This window comes from Aspergillus alliaceus (genome assembly GCF_009176365.1).
Source record: "Aspergillus alliaceus strain CBS 536.65 unplaced genomic scaffold BDW43scaffold_8, whole genome shotgun sequence".
NCBI classification, from domain to species: domain Eukaryota; kingdom Fungi; phylum Ascomycota; class Eurotiomycetes; order Eurotiales; family Aspergillaceae; genus Aspergillus; species Aspergillus alliaceus.
Genome location: NW_022474691.1, coordinates 47930 through 69794, shown reverse-complemented (window position 1 = coordinate 69794; position 21865 = coordinate 47930). Strand labels below are relative to the sequence as shown.

The following is a 21865-nucleotide window of genomic DNA, read 5'->3' as shown; positions in this document are numbered from 1 at the left end:
CCAAGGTTGCTAACACTGGTGAGAGTGTCGGGATGCTCGGGCCCTAGAGCCTTCTCACTGCCTTCTAGTGTTCGTCGATGCATGGCTTCGGCCTCATTATACTTGCCCTGTTGTTCAAGTACTGAACCAAGGTTACTGACACTGGTAAGAGTGTCAGGATGCATTGGCCCTAGGGCCTTCTCTCTGCCTTTTAGTGCTTGCAAGTGCATGGCTTCGGCCTCTTTGTACTTGCCCTGATCCTCGAGCACTAAACCAAGGTTGCTGACACTGGTAAGAGTGTTGGGATGCTCGGGTCCTAGAACCTTTTTATAGCCTTGCAAAGCTCGCTGATGCATGGCTTCAGCCTCTTTATACTTGCCCTGTTGTTCAAGTACTGAACCAAGGTTGCTGACACTGGTGAGAGTGTCAGGATGCATTGGCCCTAGAGCCTTCTCCCTGCCTTCTAGTGTTTGCAAGTGCATGGCTTCGGCCTCTTTATACTTGCCCTGTTTTCTAAGCACTGAACCAAGGTTGCTGACACTGGTGAGAGTGCCGGGATGCTCGGGTCCAAGAGCTGTCTCCTTTATTTCCAAAACATCTGTATAGAAAATTTGAGCCTCATTATATCTTCCATCGCTCTGCAAGCATCTCCCTATCCTTGAAAAAAGGTCATAATACTCATGCCGGAACCTCTGGAATTCTTCACACTCTGTCAAGTAGAGCACATGTGGTAGATAGTCCCTCCATATTCTTCGATAGTCATGGTCGTTATCAGGGAATACATCATCTAACTGACAAGTTACTCTTTCTACCCAACTATCGAGAATCTTGTTTATTCTCATCCAATTCCGTGTTGCCAGATGCACAAGCCGATGCAGGCTAAATAGACCATCACGAGCCTGTGAACTAATAAACGAATACGCCTTCAGAAGACCTAATGCCTCCGCTTGTTTTTTTGCTGATGGTGCAGGGGGAAGAATTGACTGCGGGATAACTCGTGGATCAATGCAGGCCATAAATGACAAATAGTCAGCTGCTAATTCATCTAGTTGCCGGATCTGCAAGAAAGAGATCCACCAGGTTGTCGCCACTGGGTTCTGAATCTCTGCGTAGCGTCCATCGTCCTCAAATTCCTCGCTTAGCATTTCAATTATACTTCTCTCTTGTTTGCCTAACAATGAAAGATACTCAGACAACCAAATCTCGTTTTCGTTGATATAAGCTGCCGCTTGACTAATTGCAAGAGGAAGAAAGCCAAGCTGCTCAAGGAGCGTAGTGGTTGCGCAATCATCCTGTAGTAACTGCTTTTGTATAAGTAATTTTTTTAATATCTCTTTAGCAGTGATCTGGTCCAGATCAGGAATGGATAGGACATTTGGCGATGCCAGCTTCACCGCGAGCTTTCGGTTACGCGATGTAAACAGAATATGGCCATGTTCGCTCTGGGGCAGAATGTCCTTAAGTGGTGGCGCAGTCGCGCTTCCCTTGGTCCACATCTCCATATCATCCGCATTGTCAAAGATAAGAAGCCACCTCCTAGCATGTTCTTGACTAAGGAAGGTTTTGACTTGTTCTTTTACCTCAGCCGGCTTTATGTCTGTTATTCCTAAGCTCGAGGCAAGGCTTAAATAGGCTTGTTCGACATTCTCATAGCTGGTACATGGGATCCAGAAAATCGAGATTCCAGGAACCTTTTCTCGAGCGCGATAGGCTAGCTCCAGGGCGATTTGGGTTTTCCCAATTCCGCCTAGTCCACATATGGCAGTCTTTGTTGGTCCTCTTGAGGGTATAATCGATTGTTCAAGACTATGGATCTCATTCTGTCGGCCAACAAACCGTGGGTTTCTCGCAAAGGGGACCATCCAGAAACTTCTTTTTTCCCTGCTCAAATCATTGTTGTATAGAGGAACCACTTCCAGAAGAGCTCTTGCATAAACAGCAGCAGCAAGCGCTGAATACCCCTGCCATTGTTTGTGCTTGTGCGAGTCGCAATAGTCGCAAATTCCTCGGATGACTAGGCATGGTAATTGATCCATCAACCCGGCTGCCTCCATTTCAAAGCAGAGAATATCCAACTCTTGAGCGATGGAATCTCGTATCTTGGCATTCTTCATAACCTGATTCCCAGAAGCAATCAGTCCATAATGGATGGCTGGCTGATTGTTTTCTCGTGTTGTACGAACTACTAGCTGGGACGGATCGCATAGTGAACAGTTGACGGTCTTGCTCGCATGGTCATAGCCCGGTTTGAACAGCCAGTCTTGGTCCGGTCGTGAGAATTGTTCGTGGATCTTTTGGTGCTTCTGAAGCGTCTCCGATATACCCTTCTTAATGAGTGAGTCCCTGACCATGTAATCGCTGCGTATTTGAGATACTGCAGTGAGCAGGTATTGTGGGGGTTTGTTTAGCGATCCAGTGCGCTGCAAACTACCATCACGGAGTGTCTTTCCATAGTCGTATTGGATCACGCCTCCAGAGCCCGCTGTTGGCATGCTAACAACCACATCACCAAGGCGAATATCTGCGTTCTTGCTGGGTACCCCGCCCCCGATGCCTACCATCAACCCAAATCGAAGGGAAGGGAATGTCGGCAACATGTGAGCAAGCACAATTGCAGCAGATGTGGTACCATAAACACCAGCCGGGAGGCACGCCATTACCACATTGTGGCCGGCAACGTTCCCAAGTGTGTAGACATTGTGGTCGGTTTCTGGCTGGGGTAGTGAAGGATGAACCTTATCCAGCATGGCCTTTGCTGCTGTCATTTCCAGCGGCAGGGCGCAGATCCATGCTACGGTATAGTCGTCGTGTCTAAATCCCATTTTTGCATGTCATAGATAATCAATGAAGAGAGCCGTAACTAGCGACATATGCTAACTTTGATCCCTGAGGAAGATAACCCATTCGTTCGGAGCCATTCAGCGGAAGGGTTTGAACTCTCAGGCTGACGAGGTTGAAATAGAGGGGTAGCGTCGTGTCTGCAAGGCTAAGGCCTTTGCACAGCCAATGGTTTACCCCGAAATATGTTTAACGAAAAGCAAACAAGAAAGATAGAGAACCCTAAGGCCAAGAAAGACAAAACCGATCCCAAGAGGGCAACCCAAGAACGAATCCGAACGAGGAGAGCGCGTGGAAGAAGCCTCTCTACAGCGAAACGGCATACACTTTTGCGCACGCTCTCGTGGGCTCGTTTCCTTTTTCTCTTCCTCACTTTGTTCCTCGTTCGGTTCAGGGCTTTGCTAAGATACGCTAGTTCATATTGGGAACTCCGATTTATCCATGTCTGTATCGTTTCTTGTCGTATCGTACATAAATTACGGAGAGCATGCCCCGCCTCCATATCCTGCCCTTGATAATCAATCACATATATAGGCCGTCATGACTTATGCCTTTACGGACCTGATTCCGAGGCATATATAACATGATGGTAGCAAGGCTCATAAATATTTGTGTAGATAGCAAACCCCGATTATTAGCTATAATTAAGCTGTCTCACTTCATGTATGTCCACAGTCATGGCCAGTGAAACTCGCGGTTCTCATTGACACAGATAATGCACGCTCCTCTATTATTAATCTCCTACTCTCCGGAATCACGAAATATGACACAGCTCGTGCGAAGCGGGCATATGGGGACTGGACTAGATCTAATCTATAGGGCTGGAAGGACGAGCTCCTTAAGCAATTAATCTAACTAATCCAGCAGTTAATATATCCACAGCAAGAATATGACTGATTCAGCTATAATTATAGACGCGATGGATCTTTTGTACTCTAGCCGGTATAATAGATCCTGTCTTGTCCCAAGTAACAGTGACTTTACCTGGCTGGCCACTTGTATCTGCGAGTCAGGACTAATCGTGTGCAGATTTAGTATAAGACACCCAAGACCTTTATTACTGCCTGTAATAAATTTATCTATACTGAAAACCCCATGTATCTTGATAAGCTTGTGCTGTATACTGACAGTAATATTGTGCCTAACCATTATTTATCAGTCCTACAGACTTAAAAAGATAGCCACTTAGCAAGTCAGTTGCAAACAACAGTAGAAGCAGTGTCTGATAATAATGGCTGGGCAAGACTCTCTATCATTGGCCAGCTCCTCACAAAAAAATACCCTGACTTTGATTCTCATATCTATAGATACCATAAGCTTAGTGATCTTATCACTGCCTTGTCATTGTTTGAGACTCCCCGCAGCTCCCTTGGAAAGGGCTCACCCACGGAGATCTTCGTACAGGATAAGTGTCGGAAGCCTAAGAGTTCTGCTATATAAATAGGTGTATATATAAGTCGTTTCTGCCACTTTGCCCTTTGGCTGATCTATCAGCTCGAAGTTATTTGCGTATGTGTTGCTTTTATTCAATCCCTTCTCTTGCCATATAGACTCACTACTGCCACGCTCGCTTCTCGTTCGTCCATATGGCAAGAGGAGGAGCAGGTTAAGTGGATGGCTGATCAAATGCGCAGGAACTCTCCCTAATCAGCGACGTGCTATGTTCAAGATAATTAGGTATGCCGGGAAGAGGTGGTGGGAAGGTATAAAAACTCTTGCCAGTTAACCATTATCTTTGACCAAATTGAGTTACACAAATGTACTTCAGACTTTAATACATCATCTCTTGTTACTTTATAATAGCAAATACCCTGTAAATAGTAGTTATCTAGTGTTTTCTGCTTATGCACCGGAGCTTCTCTCAAGAACCAAAATCTATACCATAATTTCTTTTTGTTAGATGTAACTGATGTTAAGATAATTCACGCTACCAGTAGTCATGTCTCATATACAATTTGTCTCCTTACTTGTTCTAGATATCTCTGTTCTCTTCTTACCCGGATAGCCATGTTCCGAGACTTAAGGGTTGCTCATGGCTTTTCTAGGTGACAACTCATTATTGCTTTCCTGTTGGGGGTATGTGGAAAATGGAAACTCTACAGAGAGTGTTTCCTCCACTGATCCTATAGCTTTAAGATGTTTATCTACCCGGTTAATAATTAAGTCAAGGTTAGTAGTATATGATATGGTCCTCTGGTTTAATAGATATATTGCTGTCAGATTAACATAACAATAAGTTTCAATAATGTCCAGAAAGTTACTATTAGCTATCTTCTAGCCAGTCTGTTTTCCTTTTGAAACTGTAGTTTTCTCGCAGAGCTTAACTCTTCTTCAGCTGTCTTCCAATGACTGTATATTTCAGCCAGCGTAAGGTCGACGGAAAGGCCATCAACGTGCTGACCTCTTCTCTGAGAGATTCTTTTGGCCTCGCATTCTATCAAGCTTCAACAGACGCATACGCCTGATAACATAAAAATATTGGACAATTTGAAAAAGACATAAATAAACTTCCTGGGCCATGTGCAAAATGGACAGCGGGAATAGAGTGTTACATTCAGTTCGGGGGTGGCCTTCAGATCCATATGGCCCGCTCGTATTAGAGAAAAGGCCATACTTTTCCCAGCTTGGAGGGAAAATTGGAAGGAAGCCAGGCGCTCGGCTATCGATAAGCTCTTTCGCAGATTGAATGGCACTTATCCCCACAGCGGGCATAGCACTGGTTGGGTCCGTGAAATAGACATTAGGGCACTGGAACCGAAATATCTCCAATAAAGATGGTTTCGGCAAGGCTGGTTGACTCGAGTTCATTGTTCAGTAGTCGTGAAGCTCGCTTTCGGTGCTTGATAAATGTAAATGCCATTCGCATGGGCTTATTGAAAGTTTAGCATGGTGAAAAACTTTTGTATGCGTTTAGGTTATTGTTGCCCGTTCTAGCACATTCAGTAAATATATCTGGGACTACGGGTACTTACAATATGAGCTATGGCATAAGCCGAGCCCCTTTTGGAGTCACTCTATTGAGGAATGGAATAAATGTAGGGGTCGGCCGCCGCGAGCCAATTTCGGTCCGCGGGAAGTGACTACTAGCGTAGACTAAGGTACGACCCGAGATGGTAATGTGGGCCAACTTAGCGGAACGATGTAGATACGATGGGCACGGAAAAGGCTGGGCATCTGCGACACCAAACAGTGCAGGCTGTTCCTAGCCAGACTTTCACCACAGAATAAAAAATCCGAATGCCTGCCACGGAATCCAGACTTGTAGTGTTTTCACTTCTTCCAGCCGTCTGTTTAATTGCGTTACCGTTTTAGCGTTTTGAATATTGCACATAATGCCACTCGCAGAACTACCAACTGAATTATTATGTTTAATTATAGCCTACGCCCAGATCCACGGAAGCTTAGGAAATCTTTCACAGTCTAATTGGAGGATACGAACTCATTGTGCTCCCTATTTGTTTCACACAATCAAAATTGCTTTCTCGGTAGCTGGGTTTAGACGTTTACTTGAACTGTCCAAATCCCATATCGCTCAGCACGTCAAGGCCATTCATTACAAGGCCGTGGAGCTTATAGACCCTTGTCTGTCCTCAAAGCACCCTAAAAGTTTACATGCCATGCTGATTACTAGCCAGATATCAAATCTTGGGATTATTTTCGCTCCTGTGTCTACACACCACTGGAGTATAACAGAGATTAGAGAGAGCTCTGTTAGAACTTCCGCGGTAGAAAAGTCTTGTACAGCGTAATATACTTATACTTTGCAGGACTTTCCCATGAACAGCAGACTATCTTAACAGAGTGTATAGACGCTATAACATTGATTCATTGTATTCCTTATTTCCTAAATTTGCAAAGCATCGAATTGCCCTTGACTGATAGTATAAAAAAGCCGTTTCGCTGGCTTTGTCTATTTATTGAGTGGAGAAACTCCTATCCTGCTTATTTCAAGACGATTATCGATGCCATAGTAGCAGCAAGGCGTAATAGGATTATAGTGCGGAAATTCAAAGTATCTGGGTTTTAAAGATTTCTACGCCAGACCCTAACCTTTTTAGAAAGGTGATGGAAGCACTACATAATGTTGAAGAACTGTGACTCGTTGATAGTACCAGCCTTTAAAATTTCATGCGGCAAATCAGCCTACCTTCTGTTCACCACCTTGAAATAGCAAAATATTACCTATTGGTCAGAGACCTCGAGCAATTTCTCTACTCACACTCAGAAACGCTCCGTTCTCTGCACCTTGAGGATACATGGCTACCTACGGAAACTGTCCATGAATGGGGGATTAGGTTTTGCTCAGGCACCATAGAAACCATGGTGGACGGCTTAGCTACCATTCGAAGGTTAGGAATCTTGCACAGGCTTACCATTAATAAGAAGTCCAGCGGTCGCTACAGTACAAGGAGCAATTCGATGGAATCCCGACAACTTGGAGTATAGATCCGGGTAGATAGAACAGGATACTTATTACGGATCTTGAACGTGCAATACGAAAGATTTAAAATGGTTGTTGTCCCTGACATTATTGCCCACGGAAAGTACTTACGTACGGAGAGTACACTGTCATTGATAGTCTAGCTAATGTTCGAGATCGGACATTTTACGAAAGTTTACCTGCAAAAGCAAGGAATATCTGAATGATATTGACAGAACCGCTTTGGACAGAGCTCTTACTGGTTGTGAAGCAAGCTAATGGCGTTCAACGAATTTATACTTTCAGATGTTTAGTTTATAGTTTAGGCCAATCTATAAAAAGGTCAGTCTGTAAGATTAAAAATCGCCTTTATAAATTGAAGGTGTGGAGTTTATTAAGTCACGAGGTGGAATGACAAGGATGCCGAATAAATTAAACCTATTTATCGAGAGACACAAAGAAAACAATGGCGCTTCACGCAGCATAGGCCAGGGGTAAGGGAATCAACCATTGGTCGATATCGGTTCTATGGAGACATGGTATCAGCCAGTCAATGTTGATTCGGAGATCAATCGTCCTAAGCCAGCACTGGCCTATGCTAACATAGCTTTGTGCCTTCAGAATAGATTAATAAGTCACCTTGTAATCAATCATCAACTTTCTATTCGATCATCTCTTTCATCATATATTACATGATTGTATACGGAACAAGCAAGAGCAAATTCCTGATTGCTATAATCTGCTCGCCTAAATATGATCATCGCCCCCTCTTCCCTTGGCGCAGCAGTGGTGCCCTTTCCAGTGAGGATAACAAGCCAATTAAGCCCTATTTTCAGCGCCTTGAGTGCTTGTGGCGCTCAATTTCCCGTTCTGAAACAGGTTAATGGCTTCGAACTCGCATCAAAGGCTTCGAGTCCGGCTCATAACACCGAACGAACTAAATATTATACATAGAATTGATAAAATTGCGGCCTCCCTAAAATTGTGTCATCATATTTTCGGCAACCCTAATTTTCTACGTCTCATGAAATTGGAGGAACTTATCTTCTACGGGCCTTAATCTAAAGTGAACCAGCAATTAGGCACCAGCTCTAAAGCATGCCCTTTAAGGCATCTCCAGGAATGTAGACTTGGCCTCTGGGTAGGCTGCGGGTATATACATCGATGATTCGAACTTGCGATTGGAAGCACATAATCGACAGCCACCGTGGTCACCAGACCGGAATGTCCCTCCATCATCTGAGGTGCGGCCCAATCAATGATTTTGGAGGCCAGTTATCGCTTTAGCCCCACACAGAAAAATTGGTAGGCTTTTTGAACGGTAGGGTCCCACTTTGTCCGGATGACGAGGATTGAGCCAGTGAAACCCACCTTCCACCGCAGGACGAGCAACTGCGGCGCTAAACCGTCAACTTCGCATCTATACCAGGTTTCAAATACCTGTCTTGAATATACAGAGGCGCTAGCAGTTGTATCCGAGCATGATCCCTGGTTGAACGTAGGTCTACGTAGCTTACTGAGGAGCGGATGCCATTTGGTAGATACTTAATTCTATGAACGACACTACTGACACTCAACCTCTATCTCACTATCTAATGGGTCAAGCCTTCAGGGTTCGGTTTGGTTTTATTCTTTCGGCTGTATGCGGCCTAAGGCTGCATGTAGCACCCTTGCTAAGTTTGTGGAGTCATTTAATTACGTGTGTTCTTGTGTCCTGTCTCCGGTGTTCCAAGCACCCTGTGGCTATAGCGAACTGTTTTACTATCTTAACTGTCAATATCTGACTGTCAGCAGGTTACCATCTTTCACACCATTTCTAGAGTGGCCAACTTACCCTCAATACCAACACCATCTTACTGTCACCTGCTGTCATCTCTCACACGCATCTTAAGAGGATTCAACTTACCTCCTATGCAAGGCCTTGCGGGTTTGTCTCTCGCATTTTTTCAAGCACTAATCCGTAATAAGTTCAGACACTTATTCTCACATTTTACCAAGCGTACCAGACGATACAGCACTGTAAGAAAGCCATGGAGCTCAGTCTTGGCGAAGCCGTGCCCGTGGGACAAAGTAAAATCCAGAGCCGATGCATGGAAGGAGACCGTCTAGTTTCGCTAGGGTCTATAAATTTTTTAGCTGCACGGACGAGTACTTTCAGTTTGTAGGTTAACGTTAAAGAGCAGGTTAAAATCCTAGAAATTTGGCCTGAGACATGCTGTACAGCATGTACTGCCTTTCTATGATTGATACTATCCCAGGAAGATGGCTGGCCTGTTAAGTGAGTCAGCCTTGCAGGCCACGGAGCTGATTACCCTTCTTCCTTCCCTAACTTGTTGATTTCATTCAGTTCCGGTACGCGTGTAGATTTTCTCTTTATCTGACAAAAGTGAGTTTTCGACTAATCTACGACATATCTCACCTGTTCCTGTTGCGACGGCGATGGCTTTCCTCACACCCGATGACTACACGATCGCGTGGATATGCGCCTTGCCCCTCGAGGCGGCAGCGGCCCGCGCCATGCTCGACGAGGCCCACACTCCACCTCAACTATCGACTGACTCCAACGCCTACGAATTTGGCGAACTAAGCGGGCATTATATAGTTATTGCCTACTTACCAGCTGGCGTGTACGGGAAAGTGTCTGCTGCGGCTGTCTTATCTCGCATGCGGTCAACCTTTCGTCGGCTTCAGTTTGGACTGATGGTGGGAATTGGAGGAGGGGTCCCGGGAAAAAACAATGACATTCGACTAGGTGATGTGATTGTCAGCAAACCAGGTCGTAATCATAGTGGGGTGGTACAGTATGATTATGGCAAGGTGGTTCAGGGCGGGCAATTTGAACTAATGGGCACCTCAAACAAACCACCACCGACTCTTTTGACACGTTTAAGTCAACTTGAGGCAAAACAAATAACTGGCAGCGGTGAGGATACTTTATTGAAAACAGTATCTGAAGTACTGGAGCAAAACCCAAACATGAAGGGGAGATTCTCGCTTCCAGATCAGCACACGGATTTTCTCTTTTGTTCTACCTATCACCATGTTGACAAGGAAGATAATTGCGAAAAGTGTGATAAAGAGCAACTGGTTAAAAGACCAATGCGGGATACAAGGGTACCATTTGTTCATTATGGCCTGATTGCATCCGGGGATCAGGTGATGAAGGACTCAGGAACACGAGACTGTCTAGCTCAACAATATGGGATACTCTGCTTTGAGATGGAGGCAGCAGGACTGATGGATGAGCTTCCGACTCTTGTGATTCCCATAAGCAGAAACAGTGGCAAGGATATGCAGCATTAACAGCAGCTGCGTACACAAAACTATTGTTATCAATCATGCCTGTTTGCCATACAGATTCTGGGTTATTAAAGGGCAAACATGTGCAGCACTTCATGGTCCCGCTAGCAAGAAATCCAAAATTTGTGAGTCGCCAGACTGAAATCACAAAGCTGGAAGAATTACTTGCAATGCAAGATGGTCCCAGGAGAGTTGCAATCACCGGTTTAGGAGGGATCGGGAAAACACAAGTAGCCCTAGAGGTGGCACACCGCATACATGACCGAGATAAGGAGTGCTCAGTTTTCTGGATCCCGTGTACTAGCCATGCAATAATAGAGCAAACATTCCTGAAAGTTGCGCAGACACTAGGACAATATCTTATAAAGGCAACAGAGATTAAGGAACAGATCAAGTTATACCTCAGCTCTGAGCATGCAGGAAAGTGGCTGCTGGTTTTTGATAATGCAGATGATATAAATATGTGGTTAGCAGCCAATGATACAGCTCCGCCTTTTGAGGACTTCCTTCCTCAAAGCGACCAAGGCCGTATCCTGTTTACTACGCGAAACCGAAAACTCGCCATGAAGCTGGCGCCGTTCAATATTATTCCGATTCCAGATATGGATAAGGAAACCGCATTCCAAATTTTGAGGAAAACATTGGCACACGAGGACTTGCTCAAGGATGATATAACAGCAGCTACTCTCCTAGAGCAACTGGCCTTTCTTCCCTTGGCAATTACACAGGCATCAGCATATATTATTGAAAACAATATAAGCCTGTTTAACTACCTTGCTATTCTCCAAGAGCAGGAACAAGATGCTGTGGAGCTCCTTAGTGAAGACTTCAGGGATCCAGGGCGATATAAGGATATCCAAAACCCTGTTATGACCACCTGGTTAATATCATTCAAGCAGATTCAGCATCAAAATCAACTGGCTGCAGACTATCTATATTTCATGGCCTGTATTAATCCACGAAACATTCCCCAGTCTATTCTCCCTCTCCAAACAACCAAGAAACAGATGCTCGACGCTCTCGGGCTTCTAAACGCATACTCATTCACCAACATCCAAGACACGGGTATAAGTATGCACAGACTTGTGCATATTGCAACTCGGAACTGGCTTAGAAATAACGGGATAATTGGTCACTGGATCCGAAGGGTGGCTGATCGGATAGAGGGGATTTTTCCAGATAGTCATCACACTAATCGGGAACTCTGGCGAGAATATCTCCCACATGCCCTAGCACTTGTGCAAGAAAAGGAGTTCATTATGAAACAAAACACTGCGTTAGTTGGTAGAATTGCAGATTGCCTTGTTAGTGATGGAAGATATCAAGAAGCGGAAGCTCTACACAAGGAACTGATGGAAATCAATCAAGAGCGAAATGGGCCCGATCATCCCTCCACTCTGAACAGCATGGCAAAACTGGCATCAACATACCACAAACAGGGACGATGGAATGAAGCTGAGAAGCTGGAGGTGCAAGTACTAGAGTCAAGGAAGACAGTACTGGGAGCCGAGCATCCATCCACTCTAACCAGCATGGCAAAACTGGCATTTACATACTACAAACAGGGACGATTGAATGAAGCTGAGAATCTGGAAATGCAAGTATTAAAGACAAGGATGACAGTACTGGGAGCCGAGCATCCTGATACTCTAAACAGCGTAGAGAACCTTGCTTACGCCTGGAAAAATCAAGGAAGGCTTCCAGATGCCCTAGCTTTGATTAGAGAATATTGTCGGCTACGTAACAGCACATTAGGCCTAGATCATCCAGACTCCAGAAACTCGTCTCATGCTCTTGGTGACTGGCAGGATGAGCATAATTTGTTGCCAAATTATAAATATCCACCTGCGTCCACTCTAACCCAAAAATTGGAGCATCCCCAGGACCAGGAGCTTATAGCGCGGCATACTCCAGCTACAGTGACGATACATCCATTTCATGAAGAGCACGTCGCTTTGACTCACACCCAGAGACGATTAGCGGCAGGACTTCTTTTCCTAGATCACCCACTTATCATGGCTTCCAGAGCATTCTCACCTGCGCCAGGAGGCCATGACTTACAAGAAGTTGATTGATTCAGCACGGGCAAATCTAGTAACCTAATTTACGTTCGACCACCAACATACTATATATAACTAAATCTACATTTGACACTACAAGTTCCGCCCCGTGTGACTACAATGCTTATGCTTATTAGTTGTAACTCCTGAAATTCTAGCATGGTTCTATAATTTAAGTTGTGATATATATCGTGCATCAACTATGCCATTGTGACTGCTTCTTCCAACAAATGACTAAGTTTCTTCCGCCTCTAATAATCCTACTCTGAGATCTTTACAGACCCTTTAAAATGTCTCCTTCCGTAATTCCTATCCTGCGCAGTCAGACATCCAGATATTATTGCTCAACCAGATTATGTCGTCGATCTCGTCAGCGTTGCGGTCGACAGGTTCGTATATCTACCTCTATTCAACCAGCTCTCTACCCAGCTTGCCGATTACTACGTGCACCACCTCCTATTGAAACAAGACCATGCCTGGGCTGTCAGATTCCTATTTATGCAGAGTCGTCTGATGTTCGCTGTGCCCGTTGCCAATCCTCACATGCTGCTGATAGCACTCACCCACCTTTCCCCAGGACATTCGTCCCTATTACGATTGTGCCAGCCCCTTTACTGCACGACCCGGTGCGTTGCTTCCGCTGCAGGTCTAGAAGAGCAACTGTTGTGCAGGCACCTACTGTTTTTGACTCTGCTTCTTTTAACCCCTTTATTAATTCATTTCAGCTTGCTAATCCCACCAAACGGAAAGCTTATCCATCTCAGCTTTCACCAACCTCGCCTAGAGAAAGTCGGCAAAAGTCTAGTAACCTCGAGCGCATCCGCTACCACGTTAACCAAGGAACTAGCGTTCTCTGCCAGTAATACAAGACTCACGTACATGTGTCGAACATATTCCCTCCCCATATTTGTCCAGCACGTATACGATCATCCATTGCCCGGTATGAGAATAGTATTACAGCTGCTAGTCAAGAGATGGCATATCCTTTAGATGACGTGCACCGGGTTCCTGACAACGATCCACTCCTCCAACTTTTGAAAGGATGTCTTGATATCTGTAGATGGAGTGAGGGTTTCTGGACTGTGTGCTCTCTGTAACAGCTCAGGCCAACGTAGATAGATTGATCTAACTGGGAAGCTCTAATACGAGAGAATCGCTTGAAGAGAATATCCCACAGAGCTTCGCTCGTGGGATATTGTCTATCTCGAATACGAACAGAACAAACAAGAATCACGTCACAACTTGCTCTCATTCACTACGAACTCAGCAGTCTGGATAGGGACTGCGCCGTCACAGCATACTCCCAGCTCTCATATGAAAACAGCATTAAGTCAGAAGTGGATTTGTGCATGGTATTATTTACTCTGCTTACTGTAACATGGTAGGTCACGCATATAAGGATCATCGTCCTACTCTCAGAAACCCAAGATCTACTTCACTTTCTCCTCTTCTCCCGCAGTGTTCCGAAACCCCCTAGTGAATATTTAAGGGACTCTGATAGGCCAGCATGTACCACAGATGAAAAAGAGGCAGTGAAGAGAGCACTTAAGGAAGGATGAGTCCATAGCTCAGTGGTTAGCCGTATCAATCTCCTTGTTCGATAATTTAGTCCTTTTAGCCTAGAGGTTAGACCTAACCCTGCTATGAATTCAAGGACTGCATAGAGAGTTCGACTTGCTCAAATACTGGACTACGTTTGCGATAGCCCGGATATGGTATTAATTTGGATCATGGCCAATCCTCATATCTGGTTTATTTATGACAAAGTACAATCTCTCTTCTAGTCCTAGTGTGCGGTCAAACAACTGTTCCCGCGTTCATGCTTGCTAGGTTAGACATAGCTTTTTGAAACGCTTGGTAACATTTCCCATCCATGCTCCTATCCTAAACATCACTCTGCTCTTGTTATGCACCATCTCCGATCGTCGTAGCCTTTTTGTTTCGTGTCCTTTGGAAACACGTCTTTCTGTTCCTTATTTGTACATAATCAACAACAAACCCTAAGAACACGAATATTCCCACGCCCCCCAGCTCCTGATTCTTTTTCATCTCAATCTATGCCTCCGGCACCTGTTGCAAGCCCTCATCCGACAGTTCTTGCACATGAAAATATACTCAGGCAGAATATGGTTGCAGACCTCGCATTGCAAACTTCCTTGATTACGCCAAGCCCATTGCGAGTTTCTGTAATGCTCACACCCAACATCATCGTGGTGACGAAGATTTTCCACCACCCGATCGAAAATTGCCTGACGAACAGCAATGTCTGCGTTAGGTCCGGCTTCCTCCTCGACGGCTTGATTTCCCATGGCAACTAGCCTGTTTACATGCCAACGTGGGCAACTGCATGACTTCCAAACTAGACCACAGACGTAGCAGAATTCACGACCGCAGCTTGATAAATGTCAACATACTCGTTGTACTATCTACTCCGAGAAGGCTATGGCAACAGCTGACTTACCGGCAAGTGATATGGTTGCATCCGTGCTGAAGCTCTACCATTGTTCGGCAATTAAAGCATCGCCTCCATTTTTCCGTATCCGCCATTGCTAGGACACATTGAAGCGTGTCGTCCATTGGACAATCAACCCCAGGGTGCGCAAGAGAGCGGCAAGGCAAATGCATCTCCCGGTGGCATTCAGGGCAGGTGCCGTGTTCCCCTTCAATCGCCCAAGGGGGGATGAACTTGGAGCACGTTGGCTCAGCGCAGTATACTCGGTCTTTTGCGGCATATTCGATGGCCCTCTCACTGAAAGCTCGGAGCTCATTGTAGTCCAGGATTCTCAGGGCAATTCCAGGTGGCATTATCTGACCACAGCAGCGGGGTGGATATAATTCTTCATCCTGGGTTGCCCCGAGAAACAGCTGCCTGGTGCAGTCGCGGCAGAAGATGTGGCCACAAGAGCTAGTGAATGAAGTAGTAACATCGCCCTGCTCGAGGCAGGAAACACATTCCATTCCAAACGTCTGTGTTCGCGAAGAAGCTTCTCCATTAGTAATTATGTCACTCAGAGTCATACGATCCATGAGATCTCCCATTACTGTGGACACTGCATCGTTCTCCTCATCGTACTCTTGAACTGGTTCACGTCGAGTCCAGTCAAGGGGCGCATTACTGTCCAATCCAATCGCATACTGTCGATCTTGTTCAGCAACCCTTTCATCACGCTTGAGGGACATGAGGATGTTCTGATCTGTAGCAATAGCCGTGCTCGTACTGATAGCTATTGTCTGGTCTTTGATGGAGGTCTGGGCGGCGAGAACGCTGTCCCTCATAGTCTCGATTGCGAGTTCTATGTCTGTTCTATTTCCGGCCACCTGCTTCCCCTTTTGCATATCTTCAAGTTGATCAAGATCTTCTAAAAGTAGCTGCAAGGCCAACTCCCTACTTCCGTCGCCTTCCATGTTGAATGTTGAAACTGGAAGATTATAATGGTGGTGGCTGTTGGGTTGCAAAATTCAAGCAGGCACAATATGGTATAGGCACTGGGGGATGCGAATCTGGCGCGGGAGGAAGGGAAGGTGGAGTATGAGAGTGGGACTAGAGGTAGAGAAATCAGTAAGTTTAATGATAAGCATGTCAATACAGGGTGTCCGGAATCTAGTAACCCTAAGGTGAAACTGGGCTAAACTGGGTTTGGGACAGAGAGAAACAGAGAAACAATGACTCTTCTGAAACTGGAAGACACGCGCTGTCTCATGCTTTTACCTTGAAATAAAGAGAATGGAGAGAAAGAAGAAATATCCAGATTTGGGCTATAACTTTGAGAGATAGTTCTAAAGTTGCCCTAGGGGTCATTGACTTAATCAAACAAGGTGCCAAGATGGGAACAGTATGCCCAATATCTCAGTAAAACATGCTCAAGCTAACTGTCAGGACTCAGATATCCTGTCATGCCTCAGCGCGCTCCTTGCTTTTATTCACTATAACCATCTTCTCAGTCAGCAGACCCACCCGCCCTCCGGCGTGCACTACTCTGAAGATTTCTTATTCGTTGCGTACAGCCCGGAATGGTTAGCACTATCTGTTCATATTTGATGCCACTTATAGAATATTCGCTAGGACATGTAAAATAGTAGTTCATGTTCTAAAGGGGACTTGTTTTTGTTTACGAAGTAATTTCTAGGCTTCAATCATAATCTACACCACTTTCTAATACCTCAAAGCTCTGCTTGCTTTTTATCACGAACATATCCCCTGAACCATCGATTGGCTGTTGGTTTGGCAGCCTTGCGGCCACACGTAGCCAGCTACCCCTCCCTTTTCAACCTCATCATGCCAAGAATTCTACTCTACATTATAGACTGCTCCAGATCAGTCCGTATCTTCACGGGTAAATTGGGTCCTCGAAACGGGTTATTGAATATTCCGCTGCTTCCTACTGTTTAAGACATGTGAAAATGACCTTCTCATATGATGATTACACACACGGTCGCCTGGATCTGTGCCTTGCCAGTAGAAATGTGGGCCGCGAAGATTATGCTAGATGAGGTCCACCCTTCACTCCGCCAGCCACAATCTGACCACAACGTCTACACTCTCGGAAGCATTAGCGGTCACAATGTGGTGGTGGCTTGCCTCCCCAGTGGTGTCTGTGGGACAATATCTGCCTCAGCTGTCGTGGCACATATGGTTTCGACGTCCCCGAATACCCTTTTTGGCCTCATGGTTGGCATTGGAGGGAGAGTTCTAAGCAAACATGTTGATATTCGGCTTGGTGATGTTGTAGTCAGCAAGCCAACGGCCACCTTAAGCGGGGTTATCCAGTATGATTATGGCAAAAACCTGCACTACGGACGATTTCAGCATAATGGGACTCTTAATAAGCCTCCTCCAGTTTTACTAAAGGTGATATCCCAAGTTGAGAGCGACTATATGACAGCAGAGGACCAATTTAGCAATATCTTGGCTGATACACCCTATAATAAAGAGATAGAAAATTTTCGCGACCGTGAGATGACTGGTTGTTTTATCCTATATATATCCATGTGGGAAAGAAGCCCAACTGTTCCAAGTGTGATTAAAATCAGTTAGTGAATCGCCCTGAACGGACAACTGAACAGCCTAAAATCCACCACCACTATGGCTTGATTGCTTCAGGAGATCAGGCCATGAAAGATGCAGGACACGTGATTTAATTGCATAAGACCTGGATGTTCTCTGTTTCGAAATGGAGGCTGCAGCTCTTATAGATAAACTTCCATTATTTGTCATACAAGGTATCTGGAACTACTGTGACTTCTATAAAGAATAGCAAGCAAATGCAGCACTTGTTGCCGCTGCTTATACAAAAGCTTTTCTCAGGATAGTTCCTGTTCTTGATCAAAGTATAAATATAAAAGAATAAAACCCTAATCAATTTCACTGGATAATTCCCTTTAAGAGAAACGGGAAATTTATAGATCGTGAAAAGAAATTTCCAAAGTTCAAGAATTAATTAAACAAGAAAAGGGACCATCTAGAATTGTAATCTATAGACTGGGTAGAATTGATAAGACTGAGATTACTCTTGAGTTAGTATATCGCACACAAGAAAAAGACTTCAGCCGGTCTATATTCTGGATTCCATGCACTAGCTACGAGCGTGCTGAACAAGCCTACATAAATATTGCATAAACTGTTGGAATACAAGACATGAAACCAGCAGAGACAAAAGAGCATGGCCGGTCTTATTTTAGCCAGAAAAGTACTGGGAAGTGGCTTCTTGTTTTTGACAATGCAGATAATATAGATATGTGGATCAAAGATAGTGAAATAGCTCCAGTACTTAATAAATTTCTTTCTTAGATCCAGCGAGGCCATATTCTCTTCACCACGCGCAACCAGATATTAGCTGTAAAACTAGTCTCACCTCATATAATAACTGTATCTAAGCTAGATTAATAAACCAGATTTAAAATTCTAAAAAATCAATTAACAGTGATCGGCCTATCTAAAATAGCGCTGCTATAATCCTTCTTAAACGGCTTGTTTTTCTCCCACTGGCAATAAGTCAGGCCGCGGCATTTATTAATAAAAATATCAACATCTCTACATATGTGACACTTCTCGAAAAGCATGAGTCATATATAATTGAACTGCTAAGTGAAGACTCCGAGGATAAAGATCGATATAAAGCCATCCAAAATCCGGTAGCCACAACATGGTGAATATCATTCCAATAGATACAACGTTTGAACCCATTACCTGCCAATTATCTATCATTTATAGCCTGCATCAACCCACATAAGATCCCCTTATCGATTTTACCTCGGCCTGTATCTGATGTTGAAGTAATCAACGCAATTGGAGTCCTTAATACTTATTCCTTTATTAGTAGGCAAAAGGAAAGATATTTCCTAAGCAATATCAGCTAGTACATATTGCAGTTGTTCATTCATCCCCAGCACAGTGCGCCTGCAAAATTTCGCTGCGAGTTCATTGCCAAATTTTATCTACCGTTCTACCGGATTCCCTACGTAACTTCAACCAGGCTTTCGGCACCAGTAGAAACCTGGATGGGTTTATCATCAGCAAGTGTGATACTGTCGGGGACATGGTTGGTACACTTGTTAGCATGGTCCGAGCCTTCTCACTATTGCTTCCGTTTAACCATTATACTCTATGTAATCAATTACTCGCGTATGGGCACCAGGGAATCCCTGCCCGCTACTCCCACGATACCACTAGGAGTATACCGGGAGTATATGGATGGGTTACATCCCGGGCTTCTTCCAAGAGTCCTGCTACAAGTTAGCTATCTTGAGTAGGCCGAGTACAAGCGTGGGGACCAGAATTCACTGGTGTACGACACCATTTATTGACGAAGCGGTGACCACACAGGTCCGAAGAGGTTCCACGAAGATACAAATAATTCGAGGTGGACAGCCTGGCCTATGGAGTACGTATACTCACTAGTGAGAGTACGAACGAGTCGGGCTGGTAATCAAAGGTAACTATATAGTAACAATGATGACTGGTCGCCAACGACTAAGACAAGTGTATGAATAAGTGCCCGTATATATCCATCTCCCCATGGCGCATAGCCCTGACGGTGTATCTCGGATCGTAAGTTGGCGTATACTGTTCTGGTTGCTCATCGTATACTCCCATATATCCAAGTCACGTGTATGGATGGCCGGTAAAAGCCTTGTTAGCACTCATAAACGAATAGCAGAATATCCTATTTATTACCCGTACCTCCTGACAATTTGTCACACAGAGGGGCCCGCTGGTTTGCATAACTGATACGGGTAGTTGTGAGAGAAATTGATGTAGCTGCCTTCGACAGCATCTCAAAGTCCATGTACATGTTCCAACAATGCCAACAACAATCGTAGCTCCTGTCATCCACCAACTTGCTATTCCAAATGCTCCCTGAAAATCAAACTGGGAGGGAAAAATCCAACGCCAAGAATCCACCAAATCTTGGTCCAGTCCCAATCTTCCTTGTAATATATTCCCCATGCCTCTTTCATTTCAATGTACTCAGACTGAAGCTCTCCACAGGTCCTTTTTGGAAGCTGCTGAACAACCAGTGTCGTACTTGGCTTTATGCAATTAGGGTAGGTAAATAGGTCCATCATCATTCGCGGTCCAAAAGGGGGGGATAACTTGGGCGGTAACGGGCAGAATTCATATTCTGTTCCGTTTGGATGGACCAGATTACCTGGTGGTACACAATCGCAGGGCTTTTCTTTTTCACAAAGATCCTCATGACATCGAACATCAATATATCGGTGGCCCCCATAGGTAAACTAATCAGTATAGTATTAGAATAACCCTAGCGTGACCTCGCCCAAGGCTCACAATATCGACATACCTTCATAAAATGGATACCGCGAACTGTTCTCAAAGACCAAAACGGTTTGAATCTTCCCCTATGCTCGTAATAGACCCGTTGCAATGCGCAGAAAAATTGACGATCATCCATGATGTGTGTAACGGGCAATTGATGGAGCTCAACACCATATCTCCCCATTTCCTCGCAGAGAAGAAGATGAAAAGTATGATGCGGGGATTCACCAAGCTCAACATCTCGGATAGCGCTACCGATCCCAACATCTGCAGACGCATCATGCAATTCACCAAGCATACCCCCAGTGTTAGAGCTGTTTACCACTGCTGAACTACGGTTGGGAGTACCCACACGGGAAGAATGAGAGGAACTGTGACCGTTGTCACCTTCAGTCGAAGTCTCTGTTTGGTACATTAATGTATTCAAATGATTTTGCAAGACATGAAGGGCGCCTGCGTCATGTTCAATATAGTCATCATAAAGCCATTTACCGTGTGCCTTTATTATATCAGCAGGGAGCTAGGAGTCAAAGCTTCTCAGGAAAGAACTTGTATGAAAAAACACTTACGTTCATCCACCTTATGCGCTGATATCCTGGTTGTATAGCTTTTTCTTTGAGCCCAAGACTGGAGAGAAGCGACATTACTGTCCTAGAGATCTTTGCCAAAACGTTCAAATGGAGTGCAGGCGCTGGCTCGGAACTTTCAGAGTACCCCATAGCTGTAATTGCTCTGCTGAGGTGCGTAGTCTGCTTGTAAGGTGGGTGAACAAAATTTCGAAGACCCTCGCGTAGCATCCCGAACGCGTTGCTCTCCACTAGAAAATATCGTCCATGGGCTAGTAGTGAGGCAAAATGTTCTTCGCCTTTTTGGTCTAACTCGTTTTCCTCGGGGCTGATATATGGATTATTTCCTACAGACCCTTCCTTTGCAGAGCTTCCTTCCTCCGAAGGCTGGCCCAGTAGCTCATTCTTTGAATCTTCATTTTTCCTGCTAGGCGCTGTGTCCTGGGACACAACAGACGCTGGCTGGAACATATCTCGGACTTTAGAAGCCACGAGACCGGCTCTTAGTGCAACAAAGTTTGCCAATTCAACATGTAGTGACTCTTGACTTTCTGCCTTTAAGTTCGTGGAAAACTTTTTGAGCAACTTCTCAAAGTTTCGGACAAATCGGTCAGGGCCAATCCGTTTATCATTGATAGCCGCTTTGTATAAAATATCTAGTTCTTCGTCCCACAGGAGTATACCGACTAGCTCATCAGTAGCCTTCGTTATTTCAGCTTGTGTGAGAGAGCTTCTTGTGGTCATTGCAGTGGACTGCAAACTCTGTACTGAAAAGATTATGGACGCGGAATCAGATTCGTCATCCAAAGTTTCAGGAGTAACGACGATTTTGCCTATACTCCCTATTTTATCACTGAGAAACTCCGCCATTCTCTTTCCACTTGCTGGGTTTCTTGCTGCTGCTTTGAGGACTCCTTCTGAAATC

General features: G+C 44.9%; 7 protein-coding genes across 7 annotated transcripts in view; 3 read left to right on the top strand and 4 right to left on the bottom strand.

The window, feature by feature from the left end:
• The window catches only part of BDW43DRAFT_308108 (violaceus kinesin), a gene marked incomplete at both ends in the record, with an annotated part of 3973 nt that extends 1172 nt beyond the window's left edge, over positions 1–2801 (bottom strand). The window contains one exon of the mRNA XM_032046409.1: positions 15–2801. Within this exon, the coding sequence (XP_031903264.1) occupies positions 15–2801 (2787 nt within the window). The remainder of the gene's footprint in view (positions 1–14) is intronic.
• A 905-nt stretch (positions 2802–3706) lies between these two features.
• On the top strand, positions 3707–4257 carry BDW43DRAFT_298060 (NYN domain-containing protein; the record flags this gene model as incomplete). Its single annotated transcript, XM_032044502.1, has 2 exons — positions 3707–3851; positions 3995–4257. The coding sequence occupies 2 exons, from the start codon at positions 3707–3709 to the stop codon at positions 4255–4257; spliced, it is 408 nt and encodes a 135-aa protein (XP_031903263.1).
• An 855-nt stretch (positions 4258–5112) lies between these two features.
• BDW43DRAFT_266908 (uncharacterized protein) lies at positions 5113–5761 on the bottom strand. The gene has a single exon (XM_032040926.1). It carries the CDS (start codon positions 5623–5625, stop codon positions 5206–5208), a length of 420 nt encoding a protein of 139 aa, XP_031903262.1. The 5' UTR covers positions 5626–5761; the 3' UTR covers positions 5113–5205.
• A 3915-nt stretch (positions 5762–9676) lies between these two features.
• BDW43DRAFT_298059 (uncharacterized protein) lies at positions 9677–12612 on the top strand (the record flags this gene model as incomplete). The annotated part of the gene is made up of 2 exons (XM_032044501.1): positions 9677–10421; positions 10484–12612. 2 exons carry the CDS (start codon positions 9677–9679, stop codon positions 12610–12612), a joined length of 2874 nt encoding a protein of 957 aa, XP_031903261.1.
• Positions 12613–14642: 2030 nt separating this feature from the next.
• On the bottom strand, positions 14643–16002 carry BDW43DRAFT_298058 (BRcat and Rcat domain-containing protein; the record flags this gene model as incomplete). Its single annotated transcript, XM_032044500.1, has 2 exons — positions 14643–14991; positions 15059–16002. 2 exons carry the CDS (start codon positions 16000–16002, stop codon positions 14643–14645), a joined length of 1293 nt encoding a protein of 430 aa, XP_031903260.1.
• Positions 16003–17034: 1032 nt separating this feature from the next.
• BDW43DRAFT_323577 (5'-methylthioadenosine/S-adenosylhomocysteine nucleosidase family protein) lies at positions 17035–17852 on the top strand (the record flags this gene model as incomplete). The annotated part of the gene is made up of 3 exons (XM_032049779.1): positions 17035–17446; positions 17629–17727; positions 17775–17852. Exons 1-3 carry the CDS (start codon positions 17060–17062, stop codon positions 17850–17852), a joined length of 564 nt encoding a protein of 187 aa, XP_031903259.1. The 5' UTR covers positions 17035–17059.
• Positions 17853–19771: 1919 nt separating this feature from the next.
• On the bottom strand, positions 19772–21471 carry BDW43DRAFT_239171 (uncharacterized protein). The gene is made up of 3 exons (XM_032039646.1): positions 20944–21471; positions 20400–20873; positions 19772–20334 (listed from the first exon to the last, which is right to left on the bottom strand). Exons 1-3 carry the CDS (start codon positions 21409–21411, stop codon positions 19939–19941), a joined length of 1338 nt encoding a protein of 445 aa, XP_031903258.1. The 5' UTR covers positions 21412–21471; the 3' UTR covers positions 19772–19938.
• Positions 21472–21865: the final 394 nt, after the last annotated feature.

What these genes read in the sequence shown, in the direction of transcription:
- BDW43DRAFT_239171 (XM_032039646.1), bottom strand. Translation starts at nt 21,411, where the DNA reads ATGTTCCAGCCAGCGTCTGTTGTGTCCCAGGACACAGCGCCTAGCAGG. An exon ending in AGCGCATAAGGTGGATGAAC is followed by an intron (nt 20,874 to 20,943) that starts GTAAGTGTTTTT and finishes GATATAATAAAG; the next exon opens with GCACACGGTAAATGGCTTTA. An exon ending in GCGGTATCCATTTTATGAAG is followed by an intron (nt 20,335 to 20,399) that starts GTATGTCGATAT and finishes TATACTGATTAG; the next exon opens with TTTACCTATGGGGGCCACCG.
- BDW43DRAFT_266908 (XM_032040926.1), bottom strand. Translation starts at nt 5,625, where the DNA reads ATGAACTCGAGTCAACCAGCCTTGCCGAAACCATCTTTATTGGAGATA.